General features: G+C 35.0%; 1 protein-coding gene across 4 annotated transcripts in view; it reads right to left on the reverse strand.

The window, feature by feature from the left end:
* Window positions 1–256: 256 nt before the first annotated feature.
* Window positions 257–24,698, reverse strand: part of LOC126820265 (uncharacterized) — a 29,498-nt gene continuing 5,056 nt past the window's right edge. For all 4 annotated transcript variants that reach the window (XM_050548122.2, XM_050548121.2, XM_050548117.2 and 1 more), the window contains 3 exons: window positions 24,040–24,137; window positions 3,955–4,477; window positions 257–1,056 (listed from right to left, as the gene is read on the reverse strand). In XM_050548122.2, the coding sequence (XP_050404079.1) occupies window positions 755–1,056; window positions 3,955–4,477; window positions 24,040–24,137 (923 nt within the window). In that variant the 3' untranslated portion in view covers window positions 257–754. The remainder of the gene's footprint in view (window positions 1,057–3,954; window positions 4,478–24,039; window positions 24,138–24,698) is intronic.

Below are 24,698 nucleotides of genomic sequence, written 5' to 3' on the forward strand. Positions count from 1 at the left end.
TATCTTTATATTTTTTTAGGTATCAATACAAAATGGTACTCATCTTCACCTCATCATTATCACAAAATTTACAAAATCTGTTACTTCTATAAATAAGTTATGGGCAGATAAACGGATTTTTCAAATACATACATCTCAGATGGTAATTTGTTGATGTGACTGAAATAATATCCAATATCCCGTCTGCTGTTCTCTGACTTAGTTTAGACAACATTTATGCAATAAGTTCTAGTAAAACAATGGAAAGAAAAAAAGAGACTAGTAATGGTCTTGATTTATTCATCATCCCAAATAATGAATAACTATAAATAAATACTGAACTTTTCAAAAATAAAAATGACAATAAATATATAAAGAAACTTGCCATATAAATCAAAGATTTGAAAAAAAAACCCAAACATAGAGTACATTTTTACTTAACAGAACAGGTTGAAGTTAAGAAAATGCTCAGTAATAATCCTTCTTGAATCCAGTGATGAAAAGTCCCAGTTTGTACATTGAAAAGTAACAGGATGGTATGTAAGGGGGAATATTTTAAAGTGTTATGAAGTTGAAATTATGAACACTTTCAATTGTGAAGATCATTTTCTAGTTAAACTATTTACATATCAAATTGCACGTAAGAAGTAACTGTTTTCTATAGATATACTATAAATTAAACATGTTACTTACAGATATTCTGTTGTAATACAGTATAAAAAATACATTTTTAATTGTGTATTTTATCATATTGAGGACGGCATAAGATTTCACATTATAATATCTGACAATGACATTTACTGTTGATGATTTCAGGACTAGATGACAAACCAACCTCTGTACTGGGAGTGGATATAGAACTACAAGATAACATAGATTTACGGCTATTGTAAAATCGATTCTGACAATCTTCTATATAGTCGTCATATTTACGATCAAGTTCCTGCGAGGCCTGGATTTGTTCGATCCTTGCTGGTACTTCTAAAGCCCGAGCACAATCTGCAGAACATGCCCAGTGTTGGAATGGTACACAGGTATTACCCAAATATGGATTTTTGAAAGTGATGATTTTATATCCTGTAAATATACAACATAAGTAAAACAATATAAGGGTCATTCCATGTCAAGTGGACCAAATTTCGGAAAGTTGGGAACATGGCCTCCTCCAAAAAAATTATACCAGTGGCTGCCAGGCAGGATACGCCCACATTTTCGAGAGATGGATAGAGAACAAGCTAAAAAGAAAGTGATTTTTCCTACAATCAAGGGCCATAATTCAGGAAATTACAATTCGATATGCGTGAATATCGAAAGGAACCAAGATCTTTGGGTTATAAACTTACATTTCAAGTTTCAACAAAATCGGATTAAAATTGTGACCTCCATAGGTTCCACAACCTTGATATACCATATTTTTACGCTATTTGAGAACGAAGGGCGCTCATTTTGTCTGTCAGTTTTGGGCCGATCTTCACGAAATTCGAACTCAGCTGTCCTGAGGGTGTAACGGTGATATAATAATACGTTTTTTTTAAATCGGATAAAAATTATGACCTCTATAGGGTCCACAAGCTAAAAACGTGATTTTTCGTTCAATCAGGGGCCATAATTCAGGAAGTTACGGTCTGATATGCGCGAATATCGAAAGGAACCGAGATCTTTGGGTTACAAACTTACATTTCAAGTTTCAAAAAAATCGGATAAAAATTGTGACCACTATAGGGTCCACAACCTTGATATACCATATTTTTACGCTATTTGAGAACGAACGGCGGCCGTTTTGTCTGTCAATTTTGGGCCGATTTTCACGAAATTCAAACTCAGCTGTCCTTAGGGTGTAGCGGTGATATAATAATACGTTTTGTTTTAAATCGGACAAAAATTATGACCTCTATAGGGTCCATAAGCTAAAAACGCGATTTTTCGTACAATCAGGGGCCATAATTCACGAAGTTACGGTCCGATATGCGCGAATATTGAAAGGAACCGAGATCTTTGGGTTATGAACTTACATTTCAAGTTTCAACAGAATCGGATAAAAATTGTGACCTCTATAGGGTCCACAAGCTAAAAACGTGATTTTTCGTACAAACAAGGGCCATAATCCATGAAGTTTCAATCCGATACATGCCAATATCGAAAGCAGCCGCCAAGATCTTTTTGAGATAAACCTATATTTCAAGTTTCGTCAAAATCGGATAAGAATTGTGACCTGTAGAGTGTCCACAAACAATTGTGGACGGACGGACGGATGTCCGGACGAACAGAAGCGACGACAATATACGTCCACATGAAAATGTGGGTGTATAAAATAATATATGTTACACTACATGGACTTAAGCTAGGGTACTGAAACAGATAATAAATTCGGTAATTTTTTTCAGGTTTTCGGATGTTTTAAACTCACATTTCTAATAGGAGAAGAACTCTCTAATTTTGTAATCTAAGACAACGTTTGGTGTAGATTATGAATTTAGCATCACACGCAATGTGCGATTCACACAGTTCGTGGCACCAGATGGCAAAATGTGAAACAAATGAACTATTCACTCTTTTTTTTTTTTTCAGGATTTTAACACTGGCAAAGTCACTATTGCATACAAAACCCCCAACATTGGCATAGTTAATGTCAGTGTGTCTTTTATCAATTTACAAAAAATTCTCAGTCGATGGGATATATACTTTTCCAAATGGCCAAAATTTAAGGTGAAAATGGGTATATTTTGTACGTTCTCGGTGTGCAATGAATTTCGAGACTGAATATTTGGAAAAGTATATATCCCATCGACTTAGAATCTTTTGTAATTGATATAAGACAAACAGACATTAACTATGCCAATTTTGGAGTTTGTGTAAATAGTGACTTTGCCAGAGGCTGTGGAAATCCTGAAAATAAAAGTGAATGGTTCATTTTGGAGGCAAAATAAAATTAGAACAATATAATGTACATTCAAATTGATTACATATTTGTAATTTACGCAAAAAAGTCACTCTAAATAGACATGTTTCAGGAGTATAGGTCATTTAGAAGTTATTTTAACATCAACGTGAAAAGTCAAGAATTTGGATAAAACTTGATCACCGCACAGATTTCAATTGCCAATTAAAAATATAAGTCATCAAATACACAAGATGGACTTTAATTAACGTATTTTATAGTAGGGTAATTGAAGTTTTATTATCAAACTTTTTCAGAATTTGACCTCTGCCCCACATGGCCAAAATTTAAGGTGAAAATGGGTATATTTTGTACGTTTTAAGTGTGCATTGAATTTCGAGACTGAATATTTGGAAAAGTATATATTCCATCGAATTAGAATCTTTTGTAAATTGATATAAGACAAACTGACATTAACTATGCCAACTTTGCAGTTTATGTATACAATAGTGACTTTGCCAGAGACTGTGGAAATCCTGAAAATAAAAGTGAATAGTTCATTTGTTCCACATTTTGCCACCTAGTGGCGCGAACAGTATGCACTGGACAATGGGTGAGACTCTAAATTCATAATCTTCACAAAAAGTTTTCTTAGATTACAAAGTTAGAGAGTCCTACTCCTATTAGAAATATGAGTTTAAAGTATCCGAAAACCTGAAAAAAATTACTGAATTTATTATCCGTTTTAGTACCCTAATTTCAAATGGACATATCTTAGCAAGTTTCTAACCTAGACAGGTAAAATTTTGGATTTCTCAGTTTAAGGCCATATACTAAAACATATATTTCTTATAATTTTTTTGGAAGGGGTCATGTTCCCACCATTGGTCCAGTTGACATGGAATGACCCATAAATTTTATTTACAATGTATGGCTTGAAAAAACACATAATGTTGCCATGATATTATCTTCCATAATTCCATAACATTTTAATATGATCATGTTCTGGACAATAGAAACTACTTTTTTTTTTCAAATTTGCAAAATTAAAAGGAATTTTATATATATATATATATATAAAACTTGTAAATACCCACCTGGTTTATTGGCTAAAGTTGCTGTATAACAATTGTGACAGATATTAAATAAGGAATATATATCTGCTATATAATCTCTTAAAACAATAGCAACAGAAGGATCACTAAAGAAGTCTTTTTTGGAAGCAATCACTGCTTTTGCTGCCCAAAACTGTAGACTCTCATGTTTCTGCAAGACACCATTATCATTTGTTTCAAATATTGGTATAATACGGTAGTTTACATCTGTATGATACCACATAAAAGTGGCTTTAAAATAGTTATGATTTCCATGTCGATGAATAGTTTCTATGGAGGATATTTGTAGAAGATATCCAGGCAAAGCATCCAGTAGATTATTGTCTAGTAGTAATGTTTTGAGGTTTTTACAGAATCTTAAAGTATATGGAATGGATTGCACTTGTAATTTATTGTTTGTTAAGGCAAGATATTGAAGTTTTGTTAAACGTCCTATATCTGGGGGTAAACTGTCTAAACTGTTATACTTCAAGGACAAATAGCGCACATTCTTACACTGAAATATCTGTAAAAAAACAAACAATGAAATAAAATTGTATCAGTATAAAAAATTTTTAAAAATAAAAGTTGTATTGATTAAAGGCAATAAAATATTCAGTTCTATTCAAAATATCTTCAGATCATATAAACCAGCGGCTGCCAGGCTGGATACGCCCACATTTTGCAAGAGATGGATAGAGAACAAGCTAAAAACAAACAGGATTTTTTGTACAATCAAGGGCCATAATCCAGAAAGTTATGGTCTGAAATGCGCCATAATTCAGGAAGTTACTATCCGATATGCGTGAATATCGACAGGAACCAAGATCTTTGGGTTATAAACTTACATTTCAAGTTTCAACAAAATCGGATAAAAATTGTGACCTCTATAGGGTCCACAACCTTGATATACCATAGTTTTACGCTATTTGAGAACGAAGGGCGGCCATTTTGTCTGAGTTTTGGGCCGATTTTAACGAAATTCGAACTCATCCATCCTTAGGGTGTAACAGTGATATATTAAAACGTTTTTTTAAATCGGAAAAAATAATGACCTCTATAGGGTCCACAAACGCGAGTTTTCGTACAATCAGGGGCCATAATTCAGGAAGTTACGGTCCGATATGCGCGACTATCTAAAGGAATTGAGATCTTTGGGTTATAAACTTCCATTTTTAGTTTCAACAAAATCAGATAACAATTGTGATCTCTATAGGGTCCACAACCTTGATATACCATAGTTTTACGCTATTTGAGGACGAGAGGTGGCCATCTTGTCTGTCAGTTTTGGGTGGATTTTCACGAAATTCTAACTCAGCCATCCTTAGGGTGTAACGGTGATATATTAAAATGTTATTTTTTAAATCGGATAAAAATTATGACCTCTATAGGGTCCACAAACTAAAAGCGCGATTTTTCGTACAATCAGGGGCCATAATTCAGGAAGTTACGGTCTGATATGCACAAATATCGAAAGGAACCAAGATCTTTAGGTTATAAACATGCATTTCAAGTTTCATCAAAATCAATTAAAATTGTGACATCTACTGGGTCCACAAGATTGATATACCATATTTTTACGCTATTTGAGAACGAACGGCAGCCATTTTGTCTGTCAATTTTGGGCTGATTTTCATGAAATTCGAACTCAGCCGTCCTTAGTGTGTAACGGTGATATTCGCGTACAAGCGGAGGCCACTTTGTCCGGCAATTTTGGTCCGATTTTCATGAAATTTCGAACTCAACTTTCTATACGGTGTAACGGTGATATAATCAAACGTTTTTTTTTTAAATCGGATAATAATTGTCAACTCCAGAGGGACCATTTTTCGGACAATCAGGAGCCATAATTCAGGAAGTTACGATCTGATATGCGCAAATCTCGAATGCACCAGGATCTTTGGGTTATAAACATGCATGTCAAGTTTCAACAAGCTAAAAACGTGATTTTTCGTACAATCAGGGGCCATAATCCATGAAGTTTCGATCCGATACATGCCAATATCAAAAGCATCCAAGATCTTTTGGGGATAAACCTATATTTCAAGTTTCGTCAAAATCGGATAAGAATTGTGACCTGTAGATAGTCCACAAACAATTGTGGACGTCCGGACGGACAGGGGGGACGACAATATACGTCCACATGAAAATGTGGGCGTATAAAAACAAGCCAACAGTGAGGCTGATGTCCCCTGCCCAAATCCCAAAATAAATAGATGACACATATTAATTAATTGCACATTTATTTTTTTCAAAAGTATCAAGCAATCAAACTGATTATCAACTATACACTAAGTTTCATCACTCTCTATCAGATAGAATCAAATCTATCTTGTCCCAAATCATCGACCAATGAAATTTCTTGGCTCTACTTAGCTTTAGCTCGAAATGTTAATCATTGAACTCAGTCAAGACATTCACCTAATGAACATCTACTTCAAGATTAAACATTCTATCTTAATTATAAGCAGAGTTGTTATGTTCCAAAGTCTTGAACAATCATATTGCTTATCGCTCCTTAGCCTAAGCAGAAAATTCTCATCATTGAACTTAGTCAAGGTAATGATATAATGAATCTATACTCAGAGTTTCATCACTCTCACTTAAGTAAAACCAAAGTTATCGTGCCCCAAAGCATCAACCAATCAGATTGCTTATCTCTGCTTACGGTAAGCAGACAATGTTTATCATTGAACTCCATCAAGGCATTCACCTAATGAACGCCTACACCAAGTTTGAATTCTACCTACCTCAATTAGAAGGAGAGTTATTATGTTCCAAAGTCTCAGTCAATCAAATAGCTTATCGCTCTGCTTACCCTGAGCAGAAAATGCCCACTATCGAACTTAATTAAGGTATTGATGTGATAATTAGTACTAATGTTATCTGTCCCAAAGCAGCAACCAATCATAGTGCTTATCTCTGTTTACACTGGGCAGAAAATTCTCATCTTCGAACTCCATCAAGGCATTCGTTTTTCGTTTTTCGACATTCGCCAATATTCAAACTTGAATCTCAAAAAAGCAGATTTGATGGATGTATATCTACAGAATGTCTCCAAAACACATTTGATTAAATATGTTTTATGTCATAAATGAGGATGGCAGTGTGAAGTTAGCTCGATTTTTGTTCTTCGTTTTTCGATATTGGTGAATAACGAAAAAACGAGCTACTCGTTTTTCGATATTGGCAAATAACGAAAAACAACTAGCTCGTTTTTCGATATTGGCGAATGTCGAAAAACGAAGCACTCGTTTTTGGATATTCAAACTTGAATCTCAAAAAAGCAGATTTAATGGCTGTATATCTACAGAATGTCTCCAAAACACATTTGATTAAATATGTTTTCTAAAACGAACTAAAGATGTCATAAATGAGGATGTCTGAGCAGTGGATTCACATAAAAAAGCTCTCCATCATTGTTTTTTTTTCATATTGGCGAGTGTCAAAAAAACAAGCTACTCGTTTTTCGATATTCAAACTTTAACCTCAAAAAAGCAGATTTTATGGTTGTATATCTACAGAATGTCTCCAAAACACATTTGATTAAATACGTTTTCTAAAACGAACTAAAGATATCATAAATGAGGATGCCGGAGCTGTGGATTCACATAAAACTTATATTTCTCCTTGTTTTTTTATATTGGCGAATCTCGAAAAACGAGCTACTCGTTTTTCGATATTCAAACTTGAATTTCAAAAAAGAAGATTTAATGGATGTACATCGACAGAATGTCTCCAAAACACATTTGATTAAATCAGTTTTGTAAAACGAACTAAAGATATCATTAATGAGGATGCCTGAGCAGTGGATTCACATGAAAATTACTCTTTCTACTTGTTTTTTGATATTGGCGAATCTCAAAAAAGCAGATAATGGAATTACATCTACAGAATATCTCCAAAACACATTTGATTAAATCAGTTTTGTAAAGCGAACTAAAGATATCATTAATAAGGATGCCTGAGCAGTGGATTCACATAAAAACTACTCCTTCTACTTGTTTTTTGATATTGGCGAATCTCGAAAATCGAGCTACTCGTTTTTCGATATTCAGGCAGAATACGCCCACATTTTCGAGAGATGGATAGAGAACAAGCTAAAAAGAAAGTGATTTTTCCTACAATCAAGGGCCATAATTCAGGAAATTACAATTCGATATGCGCAAATATTGAAAGGAACCGAAATCTTTGGGTTATAAACTTACATTTCAAGTTTCAACAAAATCAGATAACCAGCGGCTGCCAGGCAGAATACGCCCACATTTTCGAGAGATGGATAGAGAACAAGCTAAAAAGAAAGTGATTTTTCCTACAATCAAGGGCCATAATTCAGGAAATTACAATTCGATATGCGCAAATATTGAAAGGAACCGAAATCTTTGGGTTATAAACTTACATTTCAAGTTTCAACAAAATCAGATAACCAGCGGCTGCCAGGCAGGATACGCCCACATTTTCGAGAGATGGATAGAGAACAATCTAACAAGAAAGTGATTTTTCCTACAATCAAGGGCCATAATTCAGGAAATTACAATTCGATATGCGCATATATCGAAAGAAACTGAACGAACGACAGCCATTTTGTCTGTCAATTTTGGGCCGATTTTCACGAAATTCGAACTCAGTCATCCTCAGGGTGTAACGGTGATATAAAATACGTTTTTTTAAATCGGATAAAAATTATGACCTCTATAGGATCCACAAGCTAAAAACGCAATTTTTCGTACAATCAGGGGCCATAATTCAGAAAGTTACGGTCCGATATGTGCGAATATCGAAAGGAACCAAGATCTTTGGGTTATAAACTTACATTTCAAGTTTCAACAAAATCGGATAAAAATTGTGACCTCTATAGGGTCCACAACCTTGATATAACATATTCTTATGCTATTCCAGACCGAACGACGGCCATTTTGTCTGTCAATTTTGGGCCGATTTGCACGAAATTCAACCTCGGTCGTCCTTAGGGTGTAAGGGTGATATAATAATACGGTTTTTTAAATCGGATAAAAATTATGACCTCTATAGGGTCCACAAGCTAAAAACGCGATTTTTCATACAATCAGGGGCCATAATTCAGGAAATTACGGTCCAATATGCGCGAATATCGAAAGGAACCGAGATCTTTGGGTTATAGACTTATATTTCAAGTTTCAACAAAATCGGATAAAAATTGTGACCTGTATAGGATCCACAACCTTGATATAACATATTCTTATGCTATTCCAGACCGAACGGCGGCCATTTTGTCTGTCAATTTTGGGCCGATTTCCACGAAATTCAATCTCGGTCGTCCTTAGGGTGTAAGGGTGATATAATAATACGGTTTTTTAAATCGGATAAAAATTATGACCTCTATAGGGTCCACAAGCTAAAAACGCGATTTTTCATACAATCAGGGGCCATAATTCAAGAAATTACGGTCCAATATGCGCGAATATCGAAAGGAACCGAGATCTTTGGGTTATAGACTTATATTTCAAGTTTCAACAAAATCGGATAAAAATTGTGACCTGTATAGGATCCACAACCTTGATATACCATTTTCTTAGCTATTTGAGAACGAACGACGGCCATTTTGTCTGTCAATTTTTTGCCGATTTTCACGAAATTCGAATTCAGTCGCCCATAGGGTGTAACGGTGATATAATAATACGTTTTTTTAAATCGGGTAAAAATTATGACTTCTATAGGGTCCACAAGCTAAAAACGTGATTTTTCGTACAATCAGGGGTCATAATTCAGGAAGTTACGGTCCGATATGCACAAATATCGAAAGGAACCGAGATCTTTGGGTTATAAACTTACATTTCAAGTTTCAACAAAATCGGATAAAAATTGTGACCCCTATAGGGTCCACAACCTTGATATACCATATTCTTACGCCATTTGGGAACGAATGGCGGCCATTTTGTCTGTCAATTTTCACAAAATTCGTACTCAGTCATCCTTAGGGTGTAACGGTGATATAATAGAACGGTTTTTTAAATCGGATAAATGACTTCTATAGGGTCCACAAGCTAAAAACGTGATTTTTCATACAATCAGGGGCCATAATTCAGGAAGTTACGGTCCGATATGCACGAATATCGAAAGTAACCGAGATCTTTGGGTTATAAACTTACATTTCAAGTTTCAACAAAATCGGATAAAAATTATGACCCCTATAGGGTCCACAACCTTGATATACCATATTCTTACGCTATTTGGGAACGAACGGCGGCCATTTTGTCTGTCAATTTTGGGCCGATTTTCACGAAATTCGAACTCAGTCATCCTTAGGGTGTAATGGTAATATAATAGAACGTTTTTTTAAATCGGATAAAAATTATGTCTTCTATAGGGTCCACAAGCTAAAAACGTGATTTTTCGTACAATCAGGGGCCATAATTCAGGAAGTTACTGTCCGATATGCGCAAATATCGAAAGGAACTGAGATCTTTGGGTTATAAACTTACATTTCAAGTTTCAACAAGCTAAAAACGTGATTTTTCGTAAAAACAGGGGCCATAATCCATGAAGTTTCGATCCGATACATGCCAATATCGAAAGCAGCCGAGATCTTTTGGGGATAAACCTATATTTCAAGTTTCGTCGAAATCGGATAAGAATTGTGACCTGTAGAGAGTCCACAAACAATTGTGGACGGACAGGGGCGACGGCATAATACATCCACATGAAAATGTGGGCGTATAAAAATTGTAACCTCTATATGGTCCACAACCTTGATATACCATATTTTTAAGCTATTTGAGAACGAGGGGCGGCCATTTTGTCTGTCAGTTTTGGGACGATTTTCACGAAATTCGAACTTAGCCGTCCTTAGGGTGTAACGGTGATATAATAATACGTTTTTTTAAATCGGATAAAAATTATGACCTCTATAGGGTCCACAAGCTAAAAACGCGATTTTTCATACAATCAGGGGCCATAATTCAGGAAATTACGGTCCGATATGCGCGAATATCGAATGGAACTAAGATCTTTGGGTTATAAACTTATATTTCAAGTTTCAACAAAATCAGATAAAAATTGGGACCTCTATAGGGTCTACAACCTTGATATACCATGTTTTTACGCTATTTGAGAACGAATGGCGGCCATTTTGTCTGTCAATTTTGGGCTGAATTTCACGAAATTCGAACTCAGCCGTCCTTAGGGTGTAACGGTGATATAATAATACGATTTTTTAAATGAGATAGAAATTATGACCTCCAAGGGTCCACAAGCTAAAAACGCGATTTTCCATACAATCAGGGGCCATAATTCAGGAAGTTACGGTCTGATATGCGCTAATATCGAAACGAACTGAGATCTTTGGGTTATAAACTTACATTTCAAGTTTCAACAAAATCGGATAAAAATTGTGACCTCTATAGGGTCCACAACCTTGATATACCATATTTTTACGCTATTTGAGAACGAAGGGCAGCCATTTTGTCTGTCAATTTTAGGCCGATTTTCACGAAATTCAAACTCAGTCGTCCTTATGGTGTAACTGTGATATAATAATACGTTTTTTAAAATCGGATAAAAATTTTGACCTCTATAGGGTCCACAAGCTAAAAACGCGATTTTTCGTACAATCAGAGGCCATAATTCAGGAAGTTACGGTCCGATATGCGCGAATATCGAAAGGAACTGATATCTTTGGGTAATAAACTTACATTTAAAGATTCAACAAAATCGGATAAAAATTGTGACCCCTATAGGGTCCACAAGCCAAAATCGTGATTTTTCGTACAAACAGGGGCCATAATCCATGAAGTTTCGATCCGATACATGCCAATATCGAAAGCATCCGAGATCTTTTGGAGATACACCTACATTTCAAGTTTCGTTAAAATCGGATAAGAATTGTGACCTGTAGAGTGTCCACAAACAAATTGTGGACGGACGGACGGACGGACAGACAGACGTCCGGACGGACAGGGGCGACGGCATAATAAAAAAGGAGATTTGATGGTTGAATATCTACAGAATGTCTCCAAAACACATTTGATTAAATCAGTTTTGTAAAACGAACTAAAGATATCATAAATGAGGATGCCTGAGCAGTGGATTCACATAAAACTGATATTTCTCCTTGTTTTTTGATATTGGCGAATCTCGAAAATCATTTTTTCGATATTCAAACTTGAATCTCAAAAAAGCAGATTTGATGGTTGTATATCTACAGAATGTCCCCAAAACACATTTGATTAAATCAGTTTTGTAAAACGAACTAAATATATCATAAATGAGGATGCCTGAGCAGTGGATTCACATAAAACTGATATTTCTCCTTGTTTTTTTGATATTGGCGAATCTCGAAAATCGAGCTACTCGTTTTTCCATATTCAAACTTGAAACTCAAAAAAGTAGATTTAATGGACGTACATCGACAGAATGTCTCCAAAACACATTTGATTAAATCAGTTTTGTAAAACAAACTAAATATATCGTAATAGAGGATGCCTGAGCAGTGTATTCACATAAAAACTGCTCTTTCTCCTTGTTTTTTGATATTGGCGAATCTCGAAAAACGAGCTACTCGTTTTTCGATATTCAGACTTGAATGTCAAAAATACAGATTTTAATCATGTATGTATACAGAATGTCTCCAAAACACATTTGATTATATAAATATTCTAAAACGATATAAAAATATCATAAATGAGGACGCCTGAGCAATGGATTCACATTAAACTGATATTTCTCCTTGTTTTTTGATATTGGCGAACCTCGAAAAACGAGCTACTCATGCAAAACACATTTGATTAAATCAGTTTTGTAAAACGAACTAAATATATCGTAATAGAGGATGCCTGAGCAGTGGATTCACATAAAAAAAACTCTTTCTTCTTGTTTTTTGATACTGGCGAATGTCGAAAAATGAGCTACTCGTTTTTCGATATTCAAACTTGAATCTCAAAAAAGCAGATTTAATGGAATTACATCTACAGAATATCTCCAAAACACTTTTGTATTCAATTTTAAAAACCATTTAAATATATTATTTCACCTTAACATCTTAATAGTTCCATTCAAATTTCTTGAAAATCAGACTGATACTACATGTACCTGACAAAATGGACACTGTCCCTGTGTATGCAAATTGTGTAAAAGTATTTTTTTTATCTGATTTTGATAAAACATGAAATGTATGTTTATAACCCCAAAATATTGGTTCCATTTGGTTATGACCCCTCATGTTTTTAGCTTGTGGTGCCTCTAGGTCACAATTTCGTGAAAATCAGCCCGAAACTGCCCAACAAAATGACTGCTCCTCAGTCTTTGTACACAAGAAATATTATAAAAGTATGTTGCAATTTTTATCTGATTTTGATAAATCTTTATATGTTTCTATATCAATGATCTTGGTTCCTTTAGTTATTAGTGCATATCGGATTGTGACTTCTGGGATTATAGTCCCTGATTGTACGAAAAATTACGTTTTAGGTTATTGGCTCTCTGAAAGTTACAATTTGTATCCGATTTTGATGAAACTTAAAACGTGATTATTGAATATCAATATTAGCGCATATCTGACCATAACGTCCTCGATTATGCCTCCTGATTGTACGAAATATCATGTTTTTAATTTGTTTCTCGGTCAGATATTACCGGATCAAAAGAAGTAAAGTGTCTTTGGATAGCCCCATTAATGGACTATTATATGTCATCTCAATGGTACGATTTCGATGGTTAGAAAATAAATTGTGGTACACCGAAAATCTAGTATTTTCCGTTTTTTGAGCCATTTTAGACGTCTTTTTCTCGAAAACGACAACTCCGATTTTTCTGAAACTTTTTTAACGCAGAGTCCTATGGGTGGGCTATGGCGTGAGTCCAACAATAAAAGCATTGAAATAATATAAGTGGTCCAAAAAGAGCCTCAATCTTGGAAAAAAGTTGAAAAATCCTTAGATTACTGAAAATGATCTTCTAATTTTCTTTCTTTGGAAAACAGCTGAATGGATTATTCTGAAACTTCTTGTACAGAAGGTAAGGTAACCAAACAACTTGTTTAAGCTATCCCGACAATGATCCAAAAAACGGAAGTACATGTAGTCGAAAAAATTTCTGATATTTTGAGAAAAAAAAACCCTAAAAATTAAAAAAATGGAGATCTTGCGAAAAAAGTGATTATTACGCCAGATTTCACCGAATCAAAACAACTAAAGTGTCATTGGATAGTTCGAAAAATGGACAATCTTATGAGATCTAAATGGTAAAAATTCGCGGGTTAGGCAATATATAATGGAACGCTGAAAATCTATTATTTTCCTTTTTGGAGCCAATTCAGACGCTTTTATTTCGAAAACTTCTCTTATTTCCTTTCTTAAACTTCTGTTACTTAGAGTCCTAAGGTGGTCTATGGTGTGAAAGCCTCAATATAGTATAAATGGTCCAAAAGGGCCACACTCTTTGAAAAGAAGTCGAAAAATCGTTATATCTGTAAATCTGCTTCTAATGGTATAAGGGAGGTAAAACTGTCCAATGGATCTTTCTGAAACTTCTGGTACAGGAAATTAAGTTCCCATACCACTTGTTAAATCTATCCCGATAATGATCCGTAAACAGGAAGAAGTCAAATAAATATTCGATATTTAAAAAAAAAAGACAGTAAAAAAAATCGGTGCTCTTGCAACAATCGGGATTTCACCGTCGGGTGTGACCGGATCAAAACATCTAAAGTATCGTTTGGTAGCTCGATAAATGGGCTATTGTATGACACACTTCCTGTCTGATTCCTGAAAGCCGGTTCAGTGCTGCTTGCAGGTCTAGTTATTATTATTATTATTATCATTATTATTTCACCTTGCTTTTTGATATTTTGGCGAATCTCGAAAAACGAGCTATTCGTTTTTCGATATTCAGGCTTGAATGTCAAAAATACAGATTTTAATCATGTATATATACAGAATGTCTCCAAAACACATTTGATTATATAAGTATTCTAAAACGAACTAAAAATATCATAAATGAGGATGCCTGAGCAGTGGATTCACATAAAACTGATATGTCGTTTTTTGATATTGGCGAATCTCGAAAAACAAGCTACTCGTGCAAAACACATTTGATTAAATCAGTTTTGTAAAACAAACTAAATATATCGTAACAGAGGATGCCTGAGCAGTGGATTCACATAAAAAACCTCTTTCTTCTTGTTTTTTTTATACTGGATTCAAACTTGAATCTCAAAAAAGCAGATTTAATGGAATTACATCTACAGAATATCTCCAAAACACATTTGATTAAATCAGTTTTGTAAAGCAAACTAAAGATATCATTAATGAGGATGCCTGAGCAGTGGATTCACATAAAAACTACTCTTTCTACTTGTTTTTTGATTTTGGCTCATGTTGAAAAACAAGCTACTCGTTTTTCGATATTCAAACTTGAATCTCAAAAAAGCAGATTTGATGGTTGTATATCTACAGAATGTCTCCAAAACACATTTGATTAAATCAGTTTTGTAAAACAGACTAAAGATGTCATTAATGAGGATGCCTGAGCAGTGGATTCACATAAAAATTACTCTTTCTTCTTCTTTTTTGATATTGGCGAATGTCGAAAAATGTTAGCTCGTTTTTCAATATTCAGGCTTGAATCTCAAAACAGCACATTGATGGATGTATATCTACAGAATGTCTCCAAAACACATTTGATTAAATACGTTTTCTAAAACGAACTAAAGATATCATAAATGAGGATGCCTGAGCAGTGTAATCAGTTTTGTAAAACGAACTAAATATATCGTAATAGAGGATGCCTGAGCAGTGGATTCACATAAAAAACCTCTTTCTTCTTGTTTTTTGATATTGGCGAATCTCGAAAAACGAGCTACTCGTGCAAAATACATTTTATTAAATTAGTTTTGTAAAACGAACTAAAGATATCATTAATAAGAATGCCTGAGAATGGATTCACATAAAAAAACTACTCTTTCTACCTGTTTTTTGATATTAGCCAATATTGACAAACGAGCTACTCGTTTTTCGATATTCAGGCTTGAATCTCAAAAAAGCAGATTTGATGGATGTATATCTAAAGAATTTCTCCAAAACACATTTGGTTAAATACGTTTTCTAAAACGAACTAAAGATATCATAAATGAGGATGTCTGAGCAGTGGATTCACATAAAACTGATATTTCTCCTTGTTTTTAGATATTGGCGAATCTCGAAAAACGAGCTTCTCGTTTTTCAATATTCAAACTTGAATCTCAAAAAAGTAGATTTAATGGATGTACATAGACAGAATGTCTCCAAAACACATTTGTTTAAATCAGTTTTGTAAAATACAGATTTTAATCATGTATATCTACAGAATGTCTCCAAAACACATTTGATTATATAAATATTCTAAAACGAACTAAAAATATCATAAATGAGGATGTCTGAGCAGTGGATTCACATAAAACTGATATTTCTCCTTGTTTTTTTGATATTGGGCGAATCTCGAAAAATGAACTACTCGTTTTTTGATATTCAAACTTGAATCTCAAAAGATAGGTTGCCAGGCAACAAAACATACGCCCACAGCAGCTAAATCGTCCGAGCGGTCGTCAAGGGTTGTCGCATATTTATTCCTTTGTAGGTAATTGGGGGCCTTTACAAAACAGTTCCATACAGATCAGATTATAAATTTTGAGGTTTGAGGGTTTACAAGGTTCTACAAACTGAAACAAGGGTCTCAACTCTGGAAGTAATCTATAGAAATTGTTGAAATTTGACAGGCTTTTTCGTTTGACTAATTTAAATAATGCATATAAATTTCATACAGATCACATGATGACTTTTGTCATTCAAACATTCACAATCGCCATAACTCTAGAAATTATTGACGGAAATTGCTGAAATTCAATAGACCTGTTTCACAAATTTAAATGATGCATATAAATTTCATACATATTGGATGATAACTATCATCAATCGAGCATTAATAGAGTTTAACAAAGTGAAACAAGAGCAATAACTCTAGAAGTAATTATTGTAAATTGCTGAAATCCAATAGGCTTTTTCGTTTCACTAATTTAAATTATACATATAAATTTCACAAAGATCGGGTGATAACTTTTTGCGTTAGAGCGTTCACAAGGATCAATAAAGTGAAACAAGGGCCATAACTCTAGAGGTAATAAACGAAAATTGCTGAAATTCAATAGGATTCTTCGTCTCACTAATTTAAATAATGCATATAATTTTCAGAAAGATAGGATGATAACTTTTGACGTTAGAGTGTTCACAAGGTTCAATAAAGTGAAACAAGGGCCATAACTCTAGACATAATAAACAGAAATTGTTAAAATTCAATAGGCTTCTTCGATTCTCTAACTTAAATATTGCATATAAATTTCACAAAGATCGTATGTTAACTTTTGGCATTAGAGCGTTCACAAGGTTCAAAAAAGTAAAACAAGGGCCATAACTCTAGACTTAATAAACGGAATTTATTGAAATTAAATAGGCTTCTTCGTCTCACTAATGTAAACAACATATATCAATTTTAAAAAAATTGGATGATAACTTTTGGCGTTAGAGCGTTCAAAAGAAATTGTGGACGATGGACGGACGGACCGACCGACCGACAGACGAACGGAAGGGGGCGACGGCAATATACGTCCACATTTCAATGTGGGCGTATAAAAAGTAGATTTAATGGATGTACATCAACAGAATGCCTCCAAAACACATTTGATTAAATCAGTTTTGTAAAACGAACTAAATATATCGTAATAGAGGATGCCTGAGCAGTGTATTCACATAAAAACTGCTCTTTCTCCTTGTTTTTTTTATATTGGCGAATCTCGAAAAACAAGCTACTCGTTTTTCGATATTCAAACTTGAATCTCAAAAAAGCAGATTTAATGGAATAACATTTACAGAATATCTCCAAAACACATTTGATTTAATCAGTTTTGTAAAACGAACTAAAGATATCATTAATGAGGATGCCTGAGCAGTGGATTCACATAAAAACTACTCTTTCTACCTGTTTTTGATATTGAGGCTTGAATCTCAAAAAAGCAGATTTGATGGATGTATATCTACAGAATTTCTCCAAAACACATTTGATTAAATACATTTTCTAAAACAAACTAAAGATATCATAAATGAGGATGCCTGAGCAGTGGATTCACATAAAACTGATATTTCTCATTGTTTTTTGATATTGGCGAATCTCGAAAATCGAGCTACTCGTTTTTCGATATTCAAACTTGAATCTCAAAAAAGTAGATTTAATGGATGTACATCGACAGAATGTCTCCAAAACACATTTGATTAAATCAGTTTTGTAAAACGAACTAAATATATCGTAATAGAAGATGCCTGAGCAGTGTATTCACATAAAAACTGCTCTTTCTCCTTGTTTTTTGATATTGGCGAATCTCGAAAAACAATCTACTCGTTTTTCGATATTCAGGCTTGAATGTCAAAAATACAGATTTTAATCATGTATATACAGAATGTCTCCAAAACACATTTGATTATATAAGTACATGTATTCTAAAACGAACTAAAAATATCATAAATGAGGATGGATGAGCAGTGGATTCACATAAAACTGATATTTCTCCTCGTTTTTTGATATTGGCGAATCTACTTTTTTGAGATTCAAGTTTGAATATCGAAAAACGAGCTACTCATTTATGATATCTTTAGTTCGTTTTAGAAAACATATTTAATAAGATGTGTTTTCGAGACATTCTGTAGATATACATCCATCAAATCTGCTTTTTTGAGATTCAAGTTTGAATATCGAAAAACGAATAGCTCGTTTTTCGACATTCGCCAAAATCGAAAAACGAGCTAGTTGTTTTTCGTTATTTCGCCAATATCGAAGAACGAAAATCGACCTAACTTCACACTGCCCGTTTCAGCCTACTTGGATGTTAAGGAAGTTGTTTCTGCCCAGTAGAATATAACTTTTAGTTTTACAGAATCCAAGACCACAGTTGTTTGTCCAACTGACTTGAATATTTAATTGGCCCCGAGAGGTGCAGCGTTTTGATATTGGTATAAACTAAATACAAATTTTATCCTGAACTGCACGTGATGGAAATTTGGAAGGAGGCTATAGGCGTACATAATAATAACTCGGTCCATAATATGCAAAAGTAATTGCATAGTTAATGTAAGTTATTCCGTTGCTTAAGACTTTGCTTTGAGAAAATTTAAAGTTGAATTTAGGCTGGAGTAATGATCAGACTAATTGTATATGTAACCTAATTTCTCATGAAGCCTACAACAAAAGTAAAGCAATTTTTATATAATAATTATGCCTGGATTATCCCCTGGTTGATGCTGGTGTGCCATTAAACATTAATTCCATCATTTCATTTCATATCTTCAATCAAGGTTATGCAACGCAGAACACGGCATATGTGACTGTAGATGGTCTCGCTTATTATATAATTTTGTCCTTTTCCGTTTTTTTTTTAGATGGGCCCTCCTTTAAAACGGATATTACGAATGTAATTAATGCGTAGGAAATCTTGTTTTTTGAACTTATATTTTGTAAATAATTCTGTTTCTCGAAATAACTACATAAAAATAGTTTGGTTCATTCCTTGACATCTTGCGTAATTTTCATCTTGAAATAATATAGTGTAGATAACAATAATCAATCATTCAAGGGGTTATATTTTCGAAGATTCACTTTTTTGTCTTTTCTAGCGTAATATCTGAAACAATTCTGAACTTTTGTCCAATAACAATACTATGGATATCTATGATCCAGCAGTGAACTGTGGGGAATATTAAAATACCGGTATTTATTTTGCAAAAAAAAGGAGGTTTAGAAACAGCTCAGAAATATATGGAAAACTTTAACTGTGATGCAGTCGTGACGGGTTTCACCGGTGCCCGTTATCCTTTAACGAACGTCACATTCCCATGAGCATGATACATATTCAGACGAAATGGTCATTTATGATACCATGTTGACGTGTGGAACCCTTACAGAGTGACCAGTGCAAGATCGTATATCTACACAATATTACCAGTGGCGGCACCAAGGGTGGGGGGGACAGCATCCCCCCCCCCCCCCACGCATAAATCTGGTCTGCCCTCTGTTTGCCCCCCCCCCCAATAATTATTTGTGATACTTTTCGGTAATCAATACCTTCTGCGGTGATTAAATCCCACATCCTGACTCAGACATTGACTTGCATGTTGTAGAGTCTGAGTGATATCTTACCAAGCGTATCCTGCTGTAAACCTACTATGAAGTGCTTTTTACGATTTTCAAAGTTTTTGGGTATAGGTCAATGCTGCGAGAATATGCATTCCCTCAATACACTCACTCCGTTCGTTTGACACCACCCTCTCTTTTTGGATAAGCTGGTGATTTGGCGACCAAAAGTATCTGGTCAGCTCTATTTATCTCGAAGACCAGTGTCCGAAATGTTGCATTTCCGGCAGTCTACGTCACAAAATATCGTGGCAAAAATATTCATTAACTTTGAGTCACTCACTCCGTCCGTTTGACACTTTCCTGTCTGGTCGGATAAACTAGTGATTTGGTGACAGGCGGTACTGGTAAGCTCTATTTATCTCGACGATCAATGCCTGAAACACTGCCAGACTGCATTTCCGACAGTCAGTTTTTCCAAATTTTGGGGGGCTTCGTTGAGGTTCATTCATTTGACACTTTCCTCTCTGGGGTCGAATAGACTAGTGATCAGGCGACAGACTGCATCTGATCAGCTCTATTTATCTCTACAATCGGTGCCTGAATACTGTCAGACAGCATTTCCAACAGTCTATTTTTAAAATTTTCTTGGGGAGGTCCCCGGTCTCACTACTTTGGCACTCACAAAGGGACTTCGTTGAGGTTCGCAAGTCCGTTCGTTTGACGTTTTATTCTCTGGTCGGATAAACCAGTGATCAGACGACGGACGGTATCTGGTCAGATCTATTTATCACAACAATCGGTGCCTGACTGAATACTGTCAGACAGGTTTCCCCGCAGTCTATTTTTCAAAATTTTCTGTGGAAGGTCTCCCATTTCGCGCTCGTTATTGGGCTTTGTCGTGGTTCGCAAGTTTGACACTTTACCTCAACGATCAGTGCATGAAATACTGCCAGGCTGCATTTCCGGCAGCCTGTTTTCAAAATTGTCTGGAAGAGACCCCCCTACCCCTAGTTGAAGCTGGTGTTTTTGCCCCCTTAACCTTGGACTTTCCCCAGCTTTGCCCCTCAATCCCCCGACGGCTGGCGCCGCCACTGAATATTACTTAAAGGAAATTAGTAAACAGTATTATTAAATGGTATCAAATAACACTCTTTAGAAAAAAAAAACATGTTTGCTTCAAGGGTTGAAAATATGTCTGGTTTTTTTTTCAAAATCACTGTAGATGTGTTGGGCAAAACAACGTAAAAAGGTACTTTTGGACAACTGCATAAAGTTATAAACTATCTTCTGATGTATTCATATGTTCGCATTGATTTGTGCTTTTCGAATTAAAAGTTTTAAAATTTAAATATAAACAAACAGGTACGTTTGAAATTAAATTTGTATAATAAGGGTTAAAGGTACAACTTTTGCAAAATGACGCCATTTCTAATGACAAGAATGCTACAATAATCAACAGTCGCAGTAGGCATCAAGTAGTGTAAATGTCATGAAAATAGAAATGAAATGAAATGAAATGGGGTTTAACATCCTACTGTTCTGCTCCTATACTGGGCTAATGAAGACGGGCATACGCCATACAGTGTGCTATGAGGGGAATTTTGCCCGAGCAGCGGCACTATCGCCTACTCTTATATCGAATTCAATTTGCCAAGGGATCTTTTATGTGCATTCCAATGTATACACGGGACCTCGGTTTATCGTCACATCCGAAGGACTAGACAGCTGTCCTTATCAGGCCCTCTGGCACCACTGACAAGGGGAAACCATGTCGGAATATCCAGATGAACTTTCTCGGCCAATGCAGGGATCGAACACCCGACCTCCAGGCTAGCGAGCCAGCGTCTTAACCACCTAGCCACCGTGGCTCCCTCATGAAAATAGAACAATATTTTATTCTTTTGAAAAGTGACTCGCACAAAATTGCCTATTTCTCGTAAATAGCATATATTGAAAATGATTCATGAATATTTGGTTGATCTTATATATCACCACTGCACTATATAAATGTTTAGAAAATACAAATATTATATAACATTTGCGGGAAAACTGGGTACAAAAATCGATTCCCGAATTGCTCTGCTTATTTACCAGGACTATCCAGATATATATCAGCTAAATTCGGATAAGATAATATTTTGTACCAATGATTATTATAGCTAGTGCCAATGTATATATTATGCCATTGATACTGTGTCAATCGGATAATTATTATTTAGTTTATACGCTAAAAACTGTAAGGCCACAGGGAGATAATTTGCATAAATATATTTTGAATATTTATTTACAGCTGATCAGAACCTGTATACTTTGAAAAACTAATAAAGTGTTTATAAAAATGTCATATCTCTAGACCTTGCTCTCAAAAACTGAGTGGCTTAATGAACAGATTCTGCGAAATAAGCTGGTGAAAACGGAACATAATATTAATCCGACCAATAAACATGAGTGTGAGTTATAAACATACATTTCAAGTTTAACCCAAATTGTGACCTCTACAGTGTTCACATGCTTAAAACGTGATTTTTCGTACAATCAAGGACCATAATCCATGAAGTTATAGTCCGATACATGCCAATATCGAAAGGAACCGAGATCTTAGGTTGATAAACCTATATTTCAAGTTTCATTGAAATCAGATAAAAATTGTGACCTGTAGAGTGTTCACAAACAATTGTGGACGGATGGACGGACGGACGGGGGCAACAACAATATACGTCCACATGAAAATGTGGGCGTATAAAAATCGATCAAAAGAGGTCATGTTTGTGTCATGTGACACAACGGGTGCGAGGTCAAATTCAGCCAGCAGACCAGCTATCACCAAATTTTGCTGAGGCCTTAAAATTGAATTTTTTTGGGATATACGAACCATTGGCAGACGTTTCTGGCATATCCCCACAAACAGGGTGCAGATGACTTAATAATTAGTAAATTTGCGGGCGACAGTGTCGGGTGATTCCCCATTGCAAGATTCCGAATTCCGGCCCACACCCAGCACAGAAAGTCTATTATACCAGCCCATTCCAGACTCCAGTGATGGCGTGGCGGCCCGTTAAAGCCACCGGCCACATACAACATGATCTTCATCGCTCCATGGCTGGTCCAATACCCCCGCCCCCCATAAAATGTTCAGCAGAAAAAAGTTTTTTTTAGACGCATTGGACAAAATTATTTTTTTCATTTTTTGTCTGACCGGCCCTTCGGGCGATCGCCCGATCCACCCCTGTACATCAAGCACTCAATCTCCACGTGCAACCTTCGATGTCACGCGTGCAGACACTCCTAATCGTCAGGCAGTCGATTAGGGAAACCCGTACATTTTTGTCCTGTATGTGCTCCATGAGTGTTTTTCAGGGAATCCATTATTTTTCTAGTAAGATTGGATATTTCTACTTTCCATATATACCAAAATTGCCATACTTTTATTGGAAATAACCACCCGATAAATACTTTTCTGGAAACGTAGCTTTAAATTAAAAACTGAAGAAATGGCGAGGAATTTTAGAGTCGGGTTATCTCTTGGAACAGACAGTAGTATAAATGTTAGTTTTTGTAAATAAGGGCCATGGACTATTAAAAGATTGATGACAACATTGCACTAGGATATCAAGTCGCATGAGATAATGGAAATACTGAGTACATATAGACCCATGCTGAATGTCTACACATAGCAAGCAATTCTGCATGCACAGCACAATATAAACTTTATGTTTGTATTATGGTCGTTCACCATAATAATATACCTGATATCATCTAAAACACAGATAAAAAAAACTTTAAGATGTCTACTCATAATCTCAGTTTAAAATAAAATATAACATTACATGATCTTATTGGCTTAAAACAATTGACATACAAAGGTAGCCACTAAATCATAGACAACTGATGAAAATTCAGGTCCACTTTTCATACTGTTCTATAATTAATTTGGATTATAGGGTTCATGAATAAACTAACCTCTCTCGCCAGTCGATTATCATCGCCATATTTAAACATACTGTCTAAATGGAACTCTGTAAACTGGTGTTGGGACAAATACTGTGATAACAAAGTTTCTGAAACATTAAGTTAAAGGAGGCTAAGACAAATGAAAATTTTAAAATTGGCACACGAATCGTGTGCCAGAAATATTTTGAGCGAAGCAACTCGATTAACAAGGCTAAACATATCCTACAGGAGAATACTACCGGTGTAGACTGGAGTAACCAGATGCCAAAGACTGCCACTGAATTTGGCACGTATTTCGTCGAACATAACTAATTAGAAATTAATTTATATACATTCATAACACATTATTATGTGTTGAAACCAATTTATGTCCATTTCTTGGTGGCAAAGAATAGCGATTTAGCTCCTTTAAAGTTACAATTAAATATTTTAAAGTTATATTTTTAAAATGTATTAAAATAAAGCCCTATAATAGATGGTATCTATAAACAGTCCTACCTTGTTAAAGAATAATTCTATTAATCCTATAATTCACTATTGCCAGTTGAGAAATTGGCAAAAATATCATTTTCAACTTCAAATTCAAACGTTTGAAGATAGCTATTCCATGGTGGGGAATAGGAAAACAAGGGAAGTAATTGGGAGGTAATTGTGTTATTATTTCCGGT

This window comes from Patella vulgata, chromosome 5, assembly GCF_932274485.2.
Source record: "Patella vulgata chromosome 5, xgPatVulg1.2, whole genome shotgun sequence".
NCBI lineage: Eukaryota > Metazoa > Mollusca > Gastropoda > Patellidae > Patella > Patella vulgata.